Source organism: Mchenga conophoros, linkage group LG15, assembly GCF_057382185.1.
Source record: "Mchenga conophoros isolate Kocher_MC1m ecotype Shallow Benthic linkage group LG15, M_conophoros_male_GT1.1, whole genome shotgun sequence".
Classification (NCBI taxonomy): Eukaryota; Metazoa; Chordata; class Actinopteri; order Cichliformes; family Cichlidae; genus Mchenga; species Mchenga conophoros.
Window position 1 is genome coordinate 11,330,009 of NC_140540.1, and position 16,784 is coordinate 11,346,792.

At 40.7% G+C, this 16,784-nt stretch overlaps 1 protein-coding gene across 5 annotated transcripts in view; it reads right to left on the bottom strand.

Annotated features, from left to right (window-relative positions):
- Positions 1-200: 200 nt before the first annotated feature.
- Positions 201-16,784, bottom strand: part of sash1a (SAM and SH3 domain containing 1a) — a 166,944-nt gene continuing 150,360 nt past the window's right edge. For all 5 annotated transcript variants that reach the window (XM_085247950.1, XM_085247954.1, XM_085247951.1 and 2 more), the window contains 8 exons: positions 15,112-15,244; positions 14,153-14,322; positions 12,993-13,202; positions 10,799-10,949; positions 9,844-9,972; positions 4,771-5,789; positions 3,239-3,370; positions 201-2,855 (listed from right to left, as the gene is read on the bottom strand). In XM_085247950.1, coding sequence (XP_085104076.1) covers positions 2,595-2,855; positions 3,239-3,370; positions 4,771-5,789; positions 9,844-9,972; positions 10,799-10,949; positions 12,993-13,202; positions 14,153-14,322; positions 15,112-15,244 — 2,205 coding nt within the window. In that variant the 3' untranslated portion in view covers positions 201-2,594. The remainder of the gene's footprint in view (positions 2,856-3,238; positions 3,371-4,770; positions 5,790-9,843; positions 9,973-10,798; positions 10,950-12,992; positions 13,203-14,152; positions 14,323-15,111; positions 15,245-16,784) is intronic.

Below are 16,784 nucleotides of genomic sequence, written 5' to 3' on the forward strand. Positions count from 1 at the left end.
AGTTCTCTAAAAACAAAATGCGCTCAGTACAGTGCAAGTCTTGGGTCTTTGGTTTTTTTAGGTTATCGTTTTAATATATATTTAAAACAGATCTCAACAGTCCAGCACACAGGCCCAAAGCCAGTGTATAGCTTACACATAGCTTTCCACTACTTTGCCTTTGTGGGTACAGCTGTATAGTTGCAATGAGCAGGCCACAGTCATTGCAAGAAACAGTTTATTATATTTCAGAATGACAAATAGTTATGGACATTGCTTTTGTTGTTTCAATACACAGGCAAATCTGTATGGACAATCATTAGGTAGATGAAAACCAAATAAAATTATTTGTACACATATTTTACAATACATACTGTCGCTCCTTACTGGCTAAAGCAATATGCATTACGCAGGAAGGTATTGCTATTCATATAATACAGCTAATTACAAGATGACATGAAAAAAAAAAGCAAAAAATAAGTTATTTAAATATCAATTACATATACAGAATGTGCAACTTCTGCTAAGCATTTCATATATGTAATTAAGAATTTAGGTTGCAAAACAAACTGGAAGTGAGTAACTGGAACTCAGTTGAATTAAACTTGGCATTGGGAACTCAATACTACATTAAAATACCAGCATAACCCCTTTGAAACTCTTTACATTACCTGACAAAGTTGTCCATTAATGGACCTGTGAACAAAATGTAGCCAATTTTTGCCTATAAAACAGTTAGACCATCTAAAGTGCATTTACAGTGTCAGTATTTTCAATCTTTACAAAACACTTTTCGGGTCTTCTACTAACGACCCCCTCTCCTCACTTAGCCCAGAGCACCACTTTGATTGAGAGGAAAAAAGGCATCGTATATCCATCGATCCATCTGCCTGCCAAGTGCCCACTGCAAAACATAACCTCTAAATTTTGGAGTAACTGTTGTTCAGAATTTCGATTAATGAAATGAAGTAAGTCATCAGCTTGATTCTGGCTACAAAAGTTATAACTGTTAGAAATAAAAAGGGAGGGAGAGAAATAATATTTATTTGTTCAGTTTCATTTAGCGTGCGCAAACGAAAGACTAATGAGATTCTGGATAGTTTCAGTTGTGTTTTTGATCCCAAGATTCCCTCCCCCCTCAGGCCGACCTCGCTCAGCATTTCCCTGAATTTTAAAACTTGTTTTTCTGAACACGGAGGTCAGCTTTTCACCTGATGTGACAGCTTGCATCGACCATTCCTTTTAACTGTTTGACAACTCATACTAGCATTGATTTGAAGAAAAGAAAATACATCCCACACAGCTTATTGTTCTGCTATGATTTAAATTCCTCAACGCTGCAGCCATTGTCGACAGTCCAGTAAATTCGGGACCTGACAGCCCAGACGTCAGCTGTGTCTTCGTGCTTCCCGGTTCCATAACCCCTCTGTAACGCGTACAGTCAGTGTGTTTTAATATGGTCCAGAGATGTTCAGCAAGCAATGGTCATGCCTGTGGCAAGCCTGTGGTGTTGTGGTATTAGCCTGGCTTCACTGGAATGAACACTTCAATCACTTAGAAACATGTTCTGGGCTCCACATCCATGTATATCAGTGAAATGATCTAGTTGAGAATGCATGTATAATATGTATAGTATAGGATATATGCCACAGTTCAGTCTCAGTCTTTGTAGCTCCTCAATCATAATGGTAAGGCAACTTAAAAGGTCCGTTGACACACCAGGGAATGTATTATTTCAGCGAGAGGTGATTGTAAATTCTACAGCAAAACAGAGCTTTCTTTAAGACGTTATATAAGAGCAAAGTGCCCATCCAGGATATTGTTGTGAAAGGGTAAAGTATAAAATACAGAACTATAAAATGACAGGGTGGGCTCGAAGTAAGCCCGCAACGATCAAAATGCAAAACACAAATTTTAACACGAGTCATTTTGAAATTAAGATGTGCACTATGCTACAATATATAAGCATGACACAAAATAAGCCACCTCGAAGCCATTGTTTGGTGTGTGTATTTAGTCGATTAACAGTCCAGATATTAAATGTGTCGCGTCATCGTGAAACTATTAGTGGGAAGCAAACATCGAATTATGTCGCTTTGGCTGAGCTACTTCCTTAAATGACCCTCAGATTAAGTTGCCTCTGCCACACGACAGATGAAAAATGAAGCACTTATGAAATATGCAGAAAATAGTCTTTCTTGGTTTTCTTTTTTAAAAAAAAATCCATCCTTAAAAAAAAAAAAAAAAAAAAAACCCTGTGTGCTATCATCCTTAAAGGCAGATCCAAGTCTTTATTTTAAGACTTTGGGAGATGTCTTCAGAATGGAAGTCATCCCACACAGTGAGTCTACAGTCTTTTTTGTCTTTTTTCTTTTAAAGGCATCTGATATCTTGTCTTGGCTGTTTGGAGGAACTCCTCGATGTCGTAAACATTTGGAAAAAAGACAGCGTGATAAAAGAGAAAGGAAAAAAAAAAATCAGAGAGCAGGATATGTCTTTAACATGTGCGAGAAGAAACGCTGTAGTGCCGTGAGGGCCAATTTACCCAAGGCCACCTACTGACCACGAGATGGTGCGGATCAGTGAGTTGATGCGACTCGACTCCACCAGCATGATTACGACTGAACCTCTCTGTGTGCGTGGACCGATCGCGCCTCACAGATCAGGCGGCGGACGTGACGTTCGTCCCGCACCCCAGCTTCCCACGCACTGCTCTCGGTTAACAAGGCCACGCGGCTCAGCGTGTCAATCCCTGCTGTTGCGAGAGTTGTGGAGTACATGGGTAGGCCGATGGAGATGAGCCAATCGGAGACTGTGCTGATGTTTCCTAAGGTGGGAGGCTTTCGGCACATCTCCGTCAAACCTCCAGAGGGGATCTGAGTGACACAGTGGTTTAAAAATCATTAGCTTCACAGGATGATGGTGCATTTTGTAGGCAACTTTGGCCCGAAAGCTCTGTTTCTGAACAACTCATGAGGCTCTATTAACATCTTTAGTGCTTTTACTGTTGTTTCATAACAGTAATTACATAGCCATTCCCTTTATTATTTCCACATTTAGCTGGACCATTAGATAGCCAAACAACCGTAATTTGCACTTCACCCCAACAATGGCTTTTGGTCCTTCGAACTGACCAATTTTCCAGGCTTCATTGTTACATTTCAGAAAAGCCTCACAGCATTTATCTCACACTAAAATGCATAAAATTGCCCAAAAGTGGACTCTATCGAAACACTCAGGATAATTATTGTTCCCTTACAGCCATGCGGTGTTGTTTACGGAGCTCTTTGACTCTGAGCTGGTCTATGGTAGACGCCACGTCTTTGACTGGCTGCTCCAGATCCTCGGAGTAACGCTGTACCAGCGGGTGGGGGATGCCGCATCGGCCGTGCTGAAGGAGGAAAGTTGTGAGAAAGACATTGAATATGGCTAGGAGAGAACAACACTTTGAAACCACTTAAAGCTAGTATCATTAAACGCCTTCTAAAATCAATAAGCAAATGCGTTCCTGTTCTTTGAAACGTCTATTCTTTCATTTGACCTTTTAGACAGCTATTCATGCAAATCACCTCCTCCCCATTTCCAACATCAGTGTCATCCAAAAGTGTCCATCTGCTCCTTCACCAGGAATGTATGAACCCCTGGGTCCTGTCCTATTTCCTACCTTCATTCAAAACTTTGCTATGCTGCTCCATCAAATCGCAAAACACTTTCATCTTCTTTCCCCCCCCCCCTACAATCTCTACTAGCCATGCCCCAACGCCCTCCTTCACTGAAATCTGTAGATACTGATTCACTCATAATCTAAATCATTCATTAAGTTACCTAACTGACTTCTGACAGCCAGAGTGAAGCCTCAAGGCGCACTGGCACACGTTGCTAGTAAGACAACAATGCGCCTCTCATGTCTCTGCCAGTCCACTTATGACTAACAGGAATCCAGCAGAGCTCTGCTGTGGTCGAGGGCCCCACTTCTCACCTCATCACTTGATGCCTCTGTTTGCATATGTGTTGTTTTCTTGCCAGTGCTGGGGGCTCCAACATGTTCAAGGGGCCCAGCCTGGGGTCTGGCAAGAGCCAGGAGGTTTTATAACCCCGTCTGCCTTCAGTAAGATTCAGCCCATAAACTTAACAGTCTGAACCGCATCATAGTGAGACTCAAGCCACAGTCTTTCCTTCTCAGCTCCAGCATATTTATTATTGCGCATGCACACACACACACACACACCCTCACCCACCCACACTCACAAATAAATGCCTTTAGATATAAAACGGCATGCGCACACAATGAGAAACACACAGACTCTAGACTCTATTAGCGTCTATTTTTAAACCAAGTTCCAAAAGCAAGCTGCTCATGTTTTTGCCCTGAACACAAAATTATTTGGATCAGAGCTTCGGTAAAATTATGACTGAGTTAAGTTAGGCATGTTACAATGCTGAACCAAAAGACCCTGACGCCAGAAAAGTATGGCCTGAAGGTGGTTTGGATTTTTATAAATCAAATATTTTTCTTGAGCACTGAAAAGGATGCGATTCTTTTTAAAAACCAAATATCCTATCTGTGTGTGTACATCTATTTTTCAGCACAAAAACTTCTGCTTCAAGAACAAACAGTTACTGAAGGAAACCAGTTTTAAGCTTTTTAATGATTCAATGTTAAACTGTCACCCTTCATTTTAATGGTATCTGAACTGGTTATAAATTCATCTATCACCAGTGAAAGTAAAATGTAATTTGTAATGTAAAATATGAGGTAACTTTTCATGTTTTAGATGATGCTTAACTAACCTTGTCAGAGTAGGGCTCCTCGGTAAGATCAATGCCCTCACTCTGCAGCCGTTGCTCCAGGAGGGTAAAAAGATCAGGACCTATCTTGGTATGGGAAAGTTTCCTCGTAACAGCCATCTTGCCTCCAAGATCCGAGAGCCAGGGAGGGTGCACCGCTGGTGGAGTGCCGGATTCCTCGCCCATGGATGAGGCTGATGAGGTGGCACATGGACTGGCTGGAGTACTTGGGGTCTTGGGAGGCAGAGCAGGGGCACTCAGGCCAGGGCTGCGGATTATAGGGCTGCTGGGTTGAGAGCGATTGAAGGAGTGGGTAGGCGAGGCGGTAGGGGATGGCGAGGAGGGAAGGGAGAGAGGGGGGTGACGAAGGCCATTGGCTAGTCTCTCTCTAGATTTCTTTGCAGGTACAGGGGGAGGGATGGGAGGCTTTTTGGGGTGAGTCCGCATCACCCTCTCCCCACTAGCACTAGAATCAGGAGGACTTGGAGTGGGGCTGGAAAGGGGCTCTGGAGGGTTGGAGGACATTGATGTTGGACAAGAAGAGCGTAGGCGAAGCTGTGAGGGTACTGGCGGCCTATCAGCCCTTCCTTTAGGACTAACCGTTGGAGTCCCATTTTGAGCTGGAGAAATGGCGTCTCTACAGGGCTTGATGGGGCTAGTTTTGCCTGATTTGGGTATTTCCTTACTAAGCTTAAGCTCCACACTGAGATCGTTCTTCTGCTCAAAGTTCTGCAGATCTCCCAGAGAGTGGGAGCGCTTCCAGGGTCCGGTGGGCTGCGGGGGACCATCAAGGTCCTCGCAGCTGCGGCTGGCTGGGATTGGAGACCGTCTTTGGGCTTTTCGCAGCCCGAGCAGGTTGAAGCCCTTAAGGGAGGGCTTGATGAAGAAACTTTTTGGAAACTTTGTGCGCTGATTTTTGCTGTTCTGCTGAAGAGCCTCTGTAGAAAGAGTCATGGGCAGTGTTGGGTAATCTGGAGACTGGTGTCCTGCTGAAAAATGACTGGTTGCTTTCCTGCTTTTACCTGGAAAATAAAAAAAAATTCTCTTAGCTTTGAACTCTAGATAGTTTCCAAGGTTTCTCCCTCTTTACAGTGAATACGTTTCTCACTCTTCCACTTCTCATGGAAAGACTTGCGCTAATATAAATACTCTATTCATGCAAATACCGTGCATGACTCAGCATGAGTGTTCTTTACTGTCTTGGCTGCCTTTCCTCCCAACTGTTTTACATTTTTATGTCTGTAAAAATTCAGCAGCTTGCACACTGCAGGACTCCAATTTGTCCATTTATTGCACCACAGACATTTGCTGTCCTCTGTGATGACTTTTTGCAAAAATGAAGAAAAATTTATTAGAGGAAAAAAATGAATTAACACCAATACTCACTTTCCTGTGGGTCTGAAAACTAAATAAAAAAATAAAACTGATAGAAACATCATATCCTTACAACATTAGCCAGTCAAAAGCAGACAGGGCTTCTAAAGATGAGATATGAAGATAAGTGTTCTGATTCATGAACTTTTGTTGGCACTATAGAAATAACCCCAAAGAAAGCTGCCTGAACGGGGGACTTCAAAAGCCTTGGAACAAAAGTATGAAGTAACTTACCATATATCCTTTGGTTTACAGAGCAAAATGGATGAATGAAATGGATGAGAGCCATATAGTGCAACTCAACAGTGGAATGACAGGAAGGAGTTCAATAGATGAAATCCCAAGAAATGCTTCAACAGTTCTCATGTGTATCAGAAAAGTTTGTTGACTGACTACGAAGGTTAAAAAGGATGGTAAGCTATACCTTTAAATACATAATTGCATAATTATGCACATACCGTTGCATCACTCTTAATTACAATCTCTAAATTTAATTATTTCTTTAGTCAGGATACTATACTTTGCTGTGACAGCGGCACACAGATGGGAAACAGGTAACTGGCTGAACTCTGTTCTGTGACTAATTTAGCATCTTTCAGATTATAAATGAAATATAAGCTGAAAATGTGTTTGGGCATTCAGTCATTTTTGGGGGAAAATACCTTAATGGACTGCATTGATGCCCCCAAAAAGATTTGTTTAATAAAAAAAATACAGTTAAAAAAAGTTCTGTGTGCACTCATGATACACATACACACACACATTACATATTATAAATAATATTTTTAGCCAGCATTAATTAATGCATTAAAGGAGTATTTTAATAACCGAGTTATTTAATGATTGGAGGAAGATCTGCTGCATCTATACAGAGGAATCAGAATGTTAAAGAAGAGCAGACATTCAGGGCTCTACAGTGACGTTTTCCCCAAAATTATAAAGTTTAAATGACATCTGTTGGTTGGTTTTGAGTTATCTTCCATTATAAAAATTCATGCTGCCCTTTGCCAATACTCTAGATAAATAAATATTCAGAAATACTCATTAATATACAATAGCATATTAATGAATCTATTCTTTACGTTGGAAACATCCTTTAAAAGAAATGGAAGCCTTTCCCATTCCCTCTAATAGTAACTACTACCAAGTTTATTTTGATATAAAAAGTCATAAAATACCAGATAACATGCCGGATACTATTATTTACTCCTAAAAAGTATTCATTCACATTTTTCTCAAAATTTACCAGATTCAGATTTAATTGTTTTAATTACGGTACTTTGCAAAAGTCTTGAGCCACCACTTTTATTTTTATATTTTGCCCTGAAGGAGCCAGACATTCTTATAGCTTTTAAAAATGGCCTTGAGCAATAGCTCTCCAGATTTTGGGGCATATTTTTTCTTTGGACATTGACTGCTTTTTCAATACCTGACCAGGTTCAGATTTTTTTTGAGTTTAGTGAGTCAGACGAGCACAAAAAGGCACCCGACTCAAAGCATGAACTAGTGTTGTGTCTACACATAACTGACAACTGAGAAAGAACCAATTTTAAACGGGCCTGTGTAAATGTTTTGCAGATTCAACAGGAACTTCAAAGATAAAAGTTTGATAGGCAGGAAATCAAATGTATCTCAGCATTGAATGCAGTGTGTCCTTAAAAATAAGGAAACCGGACAAGTGGAAGACACAAGAAGTGGTAGGCCCAAAAGAATATGTACAGCAGATGAATAGCATCTGAAACTCATGTCCTTAAGATATCCAGCAAAGACCCGACACAGGAACTAAGAGATGCATCAGGGATCTTGTCAAAAATGATGGAACTATGAATGGTTAAAAGACTGTCAGGTTTAGGCAACAGCATCATTTTTCAGCATTTTAGTGATTGCAAACACACCCAATGAAACGCTATCAATCATGGATTGGCATCCCCAGAGCCCAGACCTTAACATTACTGAAGCAGTGTGGGATCATCTTAACAAGACTGGAACAAAAGGCAGCGAACATCCAAAGAAGAGCTTTTAATGTCTTTCAAGAAGGCTGGAGAACTATTGAAGACTGACAGTAATGACAGGAACAGCTTGTCTAAGAGAGTTCAGGCTGTGTTTAAGAATAAAAGCAGCCATATCAAATTCACTTTAAAGCTTTTTAGAATTATATAAGGCAAAAACTGTATTTCCACATATGTTTGCACATATTTCTATAAATCACAGCATCTATTTCCTGGCAAAATATTTAAAACAAAAAACAAGCGTGTGGCTCAAAACTTTAGCACAGTATTGCATGTTGCATGAGAAAATATGAAAATCTAGTATCAGGTCTAAATCTTAAATTAATAATAATAATTGCATTAGATTACACAATACTAATAATACAAAATGACTACTTTTCCCTTACTGATTTGTACCGAGAGAACAGCTGTGGAGCCCTGAAAGCACAAGAAGAAATGCAGAGTGTTTACTAATTGTTAAGGAGCTAGTTTGTGAACAGCGTTTAGAGGCATGAAAGGAAAAACAGACAAAAAAGGCGAAACAGAAATCAAACAAGCAGCACCAGAGTCCTTTTTTAATCAGAGAAGTGGTTTTATTCCACAGCTTAAATCTCTACTCTTGCAGACTGCAAGAGTAGAGATTTAAGCTTTGCTTTGCTCTTCAGCCTTAACAACATATATGTACATAAAAGGGAAACCAGTAGTTACACTGGGGCCATACAGATACAGAAAAAAAGCAGTAATCGGTGAGTGTTTGAGCTGTTAAAATGATCCTACGTGTGGAGGAAGAATACAGTCTTTTGCAGAGACCAGTCTCAACACGTACACAATCGATTGGAAAAATAAGACCCCAAACCTCTAAGAAAAACAACAAAACTGCACTATAGTTTGAAAATGTTTTCATCCACATCATTTTAAGCACATACTGTATATGACTGTGCAATATGGTCGCTATAAACAAAACAAATAAAACAATGAATCGGTGATGATAAGATGAGCTGCTAGCTGTGATCTGACATCTGACTGTTAAATTTGTCTAAATTTCAATCGGCTGAGAGAATCAGCACTGCAAGAAAGCTCAAGCGTGCACTGGCAAACTACTCTGCAAGTTTATATCTGGATTAGAAACACTCAACAGAAATATTCTCTGAGCTCACAATCGTCTTCCTCGTATCCACCTACAGGCCTTGCGCCCACAGGTGAGACAGTTGGGAAGCAGAGTCCATGAGTGGGCAGTGATTTTGTTCTCTTCAGAACGGTTTTGTGCATTGGGGAGCGCGTCCCCCTCTGTGTTCCCAGTATTGTGGGGTGGACTAGGCTTAGTGGTCTGGGGCTTGGCTCCTTCTCAGTTACAACTGGACTTAGGCACTGATGATAAAGAATGCCTATAAGATGAAAAGAGTGGTGAAGAAAGTAGAGTGCAAGCACAGTAAAAGTGTCTGAAGTGAATAAGGGCTTTGTAAAGATTGGGGGAAGGTAAGGCAGATGGAAAGATGAGCTTTTAGGAAGATGCTAATTCAAAGGAGTGACATGGTCAGGGTGTTAAGATGCAGTGCAATACAAGTGATGGAGAGAGGTGAAGGTCCAGACAGGAAAAGGGCAAAGGAGTCACTGTGGTACTAGGACTAGAGTAGAACAAGAATAGGCCTTAGTTAGCCTAATACCCAGTGGGCTTTGGGTAATGGTGGCACAAACTAAGTAAAGCAAGCGTTACCATTCTCCAGGTTCTCATTGCTCTCGTAGCACCCAGAATCCCGTGGGGAGTCTCCCACTATGCTCCGACCCTCCAGCAGCAGCTTTTCCTGGGAACCTGACATTCCACTGCGCTCTGGATCGCTGCTACCTGCTCACAGAAAGTCACAGAAAGGCAAACGATTTCCTTGTACTTTAAAGTATTATTTTCTCATAATATATACATAATACATACAGTGGTCCCTCGCTATAACACAGTTCACCTTTCACTGTTTTGCTGATTTTTTTTTTGTGCAATTTTGAATGCCTTTTTTTTTTTTAACAGCGCATTGTGTTCTGTGTCCTGATTGGCTGCAGACCATTGTCAATCAATCTCGTGCCGTGTCTCCTATACAGTACAGAATGCGTTCAGCTTGTCAAGTTTACATAAGTCTTCGATCGCTGGCAGTGTGACTCTGAAGTGCTGTAGTGTATGTTGTATTTAAGTTTTCTCCCCAACAAACAACAATGTCGACGAAATGTTTTGGTTTCATTCTATAATACTGGACTTATTTTTCTACGAAGGTTTGAACTTTCAGAGTGTTTAAGCAAGAGAGAAAAGTGTGAAAATGTTCATGTCTGTCTGAGAAAACTGTATAAAGTGTGTAGTGAGGGGTTTTACAGCCTTAAAACATCTATAATAATTGGCTACTTCGCGGATTTCACCTATCGCGGGTTATTTTTAGAATGTAACTCCCGCGATAAACGAGGGACCACTTTTTAGTCACTTCCTTCAGATTTCCCTTTCCCTGTTTGGCTCCTGTAATCTGCTGCTGCATAAATCTAAATTTATATTTCAGTTTGTCAGGTTTCCTTCACTGTTATCCTAAAAACTCTGGCACACAACAATATTTTGAGGTTACATGAAGATGTCCTTATATAAAAAAACCACAATCAAAAACATAAACTCATGGAAACAGTCTAAACGGTCTACTTACTGTCATACTCCTGCAGCAGCTCCACTGCAGTGAGCAGTACAGCTCTGTGCTGAGGATCGCTGATGTTCAGTTCATCCAAGTCCTCTTCTTCCAGCAACTTGAACGTGTCCAGGTCCTCGTAGCCATTGAACAAGAAAGTGGGCATGTAATCCTATTCAAGAGAAAGCAACAAGCTAAGCTCGAGGCTGTTTAAAGACCAAATAAAATAAATGCAGCAGACTAAAGAAAAATACACTGATCTCAGTCACACGACCAGGAGCAGAAGCATAAAATTCACCAGGTTAAAAAAAACAAAAACAAAAAGAAGAACTTCTGTACAACAGATACTTTTCATCTGCTCATAATTTCCTGTCTCCATTTTTAAACTGCAGGGCAACATCTGAACTGCTATTTTGATATTTTTGGTGCCATGTAATCACATTACGCCACAGCTAATTCTGTTATGGCTGCTAATCTGTCGACACATTTTAATGTAGCGCAACTTTTGAAATGGTGACAGATATATGAGGCCAAAAATAATAATAAACGAGCGAGCTAGCATCACCATCGTGGAGAACATGGCCACAGCTGGCTGTGACCAAAATGGCAAGCAAGATTTTGAAAAGGAAACCAACACACGTGGGAACAAGTGAGGGTTCAAAGAGTTTCATCAAAATACTTCTCAACCACAGATGTCAATGTATTACCCACCAACACAAACACACACTAAAGCAAGTCACTCAAACCACTGTGTTATCTGAAGTGACACAATGAAAGTTTTTTTGATTTTATTTTGGGATACACCCCGTGTGAGCGCAAAGTCCACTGACAGCAACACAGCGACCGCTTCCACTTTGAATATCGCTCGGTTCCACGCCTGTGCGACCCACACGTTTTTGTTGGACAAATATTGAGACCGTGTGTCATGAGCAAGACCATCAATTACAGCGCTGGAGTCCAGGGCAGAGAACTAGGTTGGTCTGTCCCGTTTCTGCTGGATGATGCGGGACTAAACAAAGGACCACCAACTAACACAAACACAGGCAGCTGGCTCCTCTCATTCACCAATTTTTTCGTGTTTTTGTGCCAGCTGAAATATGTAAACACGCTCCACATCCGAAGACTATTTGGCAGAGTCCACTGGTGGAAAACAACAGGGGTGAGGAGATTTACACTTCAGTTACAGAGAGGCCCTGTTGAAATCTGATTTTCCAGTGTAACCAAATGTTGGCCTAGAAGTTCCAAAAACACAAAGTAATACTACTACTTTGGCCTGTGACAGCTCAATTTTAGAATATTTAGTGCTTAGATAGCTTATCCTGCTGGGATGGATACTGCAACGGAGGAAAACCTGAGAAAGGCTGGAACTATAAAAGATTACTGAGGCATTCACTACAATTGATTTACATCTAGTATAAAACTGCCACTGAGGTAGCCAAAAATGATCTGAAGATAATGGATTATTTTGTCTTTTTTCCTTATTCACTAACCAACTTTCACTTTTTAGGTTTCTAGCTACTGGGCTCAAGATGACATGGCAGGCTAAAAGGAGAGATCGAGAAAAATGTTGAGCTTGAAGTTATTTCTCACGTTTTCTTTGCCATTTAAACCACCTGAAAAAATGAATGCACTGTGGTTGTATATCATGTATAACATCCGTTCCCCACTGCACAAATCTGGGAGGACATGAGCACTCTGATGCACTTATAAGAGCCAGATTCACAGCTTAGTAGCATTAATCTTTAATCTGCGGCTTGGCCACCAAATTGGAATGGGATGAAAGAGACAACACACAAAACTTCTCTCTCTATTTGGGGAAGTGAGGCCTGCTGGCTGCCCGGGTGGGAGGAAATGATATCACGCTCACAGTGATGTGTAGGTTTTGATGAAAGATGCGAACTATTTGTCGGGGTGTGGCAGTCACAGTGTGGGTGTTAATGTTTATGCGTCAGTGGCAAATCAAACATCCAAAGCTGTGCAGCCTGTAATTAGATATACTATATTTATCTCCGCTTGTCTGCAAATGTGCTTGAGATATTTGCCTAACACAATATTTTCATTTGCTTCAAAGCATTTGTTTGCTTTTACCGAAGTGCCAGATGGGTGGGCTTATTATCCAGTTAAGACAGCCGACTGATTGCAACCAGCGAATGTAACTTTTTACATTAAAGCCACTTCACTTTCAATACATGGCAAAATCTAGCTGGTAATGTACCTTGAGATCGATACGATCCAGTAGCTCCTCCACTGAAGTGGGTTTGGGTGGCCGGCCCTTCCTCCTCCTCCGAACTGGCCTTTTGGGCTTCTCCTCTTCTTCAGTCAGCACATCCACATAGATGAACTTGAAGGTGCCTACTTTGTTGTTCAGCAGGCCCATCCACGTTCCCATTGGAGGCTTGCTGATGATGTCAATCACATCCCCACGCTGGAGAAAAGATAAGTTAGCTGAGCATGACATTTTAAATTTGACCCTGAGGTTTCAAACCGCTTTGGCTGATAGAGGATTCAATGTCTCTGTGAGGGCAAGGAATATGCTGAAAGCCTATTATTACATCTGTAAATAGATTATAGTAGAAAAACTTTCAGAGTTACAAGGCAGCATACAGTATTGTGCAAAAGTCTTGAGCCATCCATCCATTGTGTGTTTTGTTCGTGCTCATTCTCATGCTGAAAATAGAGCAGATGCTTTTCTGATAAGTCAGAATAGGGCTGCAGTTTTCTGCGTGCATAATTCCATCAGTTGAGACATGATGCCAAGCACCGCCGGCTAAAATGCAGTCCCAAATCATCGCACCTTACAGATGTGCAGTGCCAGATCTTTGCTGGATTCTTTCCTATTTCTTAAAGAAACGACTTTCCGATACTGTTCATCTGCGCTAGATATTTTATTTAGTTTCACCATTTCTTGTGTCCTCCGCTTGAGGAATTTCCTCCAATTTTTTAGGGGAACACTGCACACCATGCCGGGTTATGCCAAGATAATAACGCTTTGAGAATCAGCTTGTTTGGGTAAAAATATTATTTTGTTATTATTACTGAGAGTCCGCTACAGAAATGGGAACACATTATGGGTTATTGTGACAGGCTGTTAGACTGGCTCATGCCTTGAGTTAGGAGCATTTTTATGCTCAGGTGATCGATAAGTCAGTGTTAAGTTGTAAAACAACCAACAATAACTAGACTAACACTGGACTCAAAAGGAGTGAAAAAAACAGCCACTCATTCTGTCCAAAGAAACACCTTCAGACAGTTTGGAGAACTATTGCCCAAGACCACTGTAAAAAATGAAAAGAAAATCTGGCTCCACAGTAGAAAAACAGAGATATGAAGGGTGGCTCAAAACTTTTGCACACTACTGTCAGTGTCCAATAATACCTTCAGTTTGAGGGAGTCCGTATCGTAGGGGCTAGGAGTGAAGTCTGTATGGACTCTGGCACGGCCACAGAATGGTCCTCTATAAGGAGGCTCCTCGTCATCGCCGTCCTCCGACTTCACGCTTTCTCTGTTACTGGTTGATGAGTCGGTGGTGCTCACCGTCTGACCACCTGAGCATAGAGAGGCAAAATAGTTAAAAGCTACAAAATAGTTGCCTATAAATCCATTACTAAACTTCTCGAAATAAAAGTGCAGGCCTTCCATTACACTCTACATCAATAACCATGACAATAGGTAACAGGTAGCTTTACTTTTTACAGTGATTGAAACTTTAAAACTGGGTTTTCATCACTTGTATTACAAACTATTGGGAAAAACAACACATTCCCTCTGATTCTGAGTAAAGTGTGTTGAAATCATGTCGACGTGTGGGAATATGAGAGCTAAGACTTCCTGTCTAATCATTACCATATGCTGGCCTGTGTGTCTGCTCTGTGGCTCACTGAAACTTGGCCAAGTCTTCATTTCAGCCACAGCTTGAAGTGATGCAGTGTATTTTTTTTTTTCACAAAAAAACACAAGGTTGAAGACTCCAAATAATGTAATTAAATGAAATAGCTAAAGAGATTAAAAGAAAAAAAAATTTGAAAACTCCAAGGCCATAACACAAGGATCAGGTGGTAGGTCTGGGTATAATCATGCCACAAAAATCATAACTGAAGCAGAGAAGAACCAGCCAGCAGCAAATGCTATAAGCACCATCTAGTGTTGTGGCTGCCTCAAAACAACTATTTTTTTTGTTTAAATCTATGCAAATGCATAAATTGTCCTTATTATTTGTTGATTTGAAAGAACCTAAATACAGTTTTTATTCAGAATCGGGTAGGAAAAATATGAAAGCAGCTGTTTGCACAGTCAAACCCTTGTCTGAATAAAGGTTCTTTTAAAAGAAGTCTTACTCATTGAACTCTGTCCGCTGAGTGAACTGCGCAGGCTTTCCACAGAACCTCCGGCCTTAAGCTTCGGTTTCTCGAGAGAGTCTGTGTCAGGCAGAGGGGATTGTGGAGAACCAGGGGCTGCATCTGGACTGGACTAAAAGACAAATGGAAAGGAGAGATCCAGATGTGTAACGAAGGAAGAGAAAGGCACAAATGATTTTGCATTCAAGAGACGAAAGCATGTGATAAACAGCAGGTGGACGTATAACAACAAGAAAAAAAAAAAAGAAAATTACGTAAGGGAGACAATCATAGCTTGGTTAAAATGCAGGTGAGGGTATGACAGGGAATGTCAGCATTTTTTGTTTAAGCCATTAATCAAATTTTTTACCAGCTAGCAGGATTAGGGGTTAAACATTTGCGTGCGTGAGGCAAAAAACAAAAACAGTATGAACCCATTAATTTATTCACACCATAATCAAATCATTAAACATAATGAGAATAGCAAATGAGGAACACATTAGTAACAACTAGATGAAAAACCTTTGATTATTGGTCAAGTCTTCTCAGCTAAGCTTTGAATGTCTAAAAACAATAAAAACATGACATCTTTTTATTGACAGTCGGTCAAATGTTTAGTGCTGTTTCTTTTTGAAAGAAAACAGATTAGAAAGATGTAAATATTAACCGCTCGTTCTTAGCTTTAGTCATTTATGATTTTTAAGAGCACATGTACGAAGACCCATTTTCAGCTGGCATCACTCCCATGCTCCCAAGTTTCACACTGTGCTACTTGATAAAGTTTATTATGTTCTTCCTTTACCTTAGTGCAGGTCAAACATCAGGCTTTATGAGATGATTAAAATTTCTTTGAAAATCAAACGGATTTCTAAATGAAGGTAAACATATTGATGTATGCTCAATCATCCAGGTAAGTAAATCTCCAAAAGTTGATTCTGTTCATCTGGACGTAGCGTTTTGTGGGAGACGCTACGCCCAGATGAACAGAATCAACTTTTGGAGAAATGAAGGTAAACTTTGGAGCAGTGATATATATTTTTATATAGTGACAGGTCAACATTTGCTGTTCGTGTCTCATAAATCCACTAGGTGGCACTGTGGTTTATCAAATAGCTGACAAACTGTAACATAGCAATTCATCTTTCTTCACTCCTCCTCAACCAGCATCTCCATGACTCATGTGAGGATATCTGGGTCACTTTGACCACCATGGCAAGCAGATGGCCGACTGCATGTTAATGACACGTCCTATGAGGTGACATCAAACTGTGGAGCTGGACAGGCCACTGGTAAAGTGAGAAGATGCCCAGAAAAATTAGGTCAGTGCAAAGGAGACGATCCTTTTAGACTCGCATACTTTAACTCTCCATCTCCTAAGTGCTGGCCTGTGGGAGGTTTGCATCACTCCCTGAGCTCAACTTGAAGCAAACACCCCACCCAAGACACTTAGTCCAGGAGGGGAACAGCAGAGAGAGAAATCCAAATGTGAATGTGACGTAGTGCTCTCTGTTTATCTTGTAACCAACATAAATACTCCCAACCCAGCCACAGCTGATGGACAGAATATGCAGCTTACTCTGCAAACATCCTTTATATGTGTACACGATAGGACTGTTTTTTTAAAGCCTTATTTTAAATACTAGGAAAAATAAGGCCAAGATAGGGACAAATGA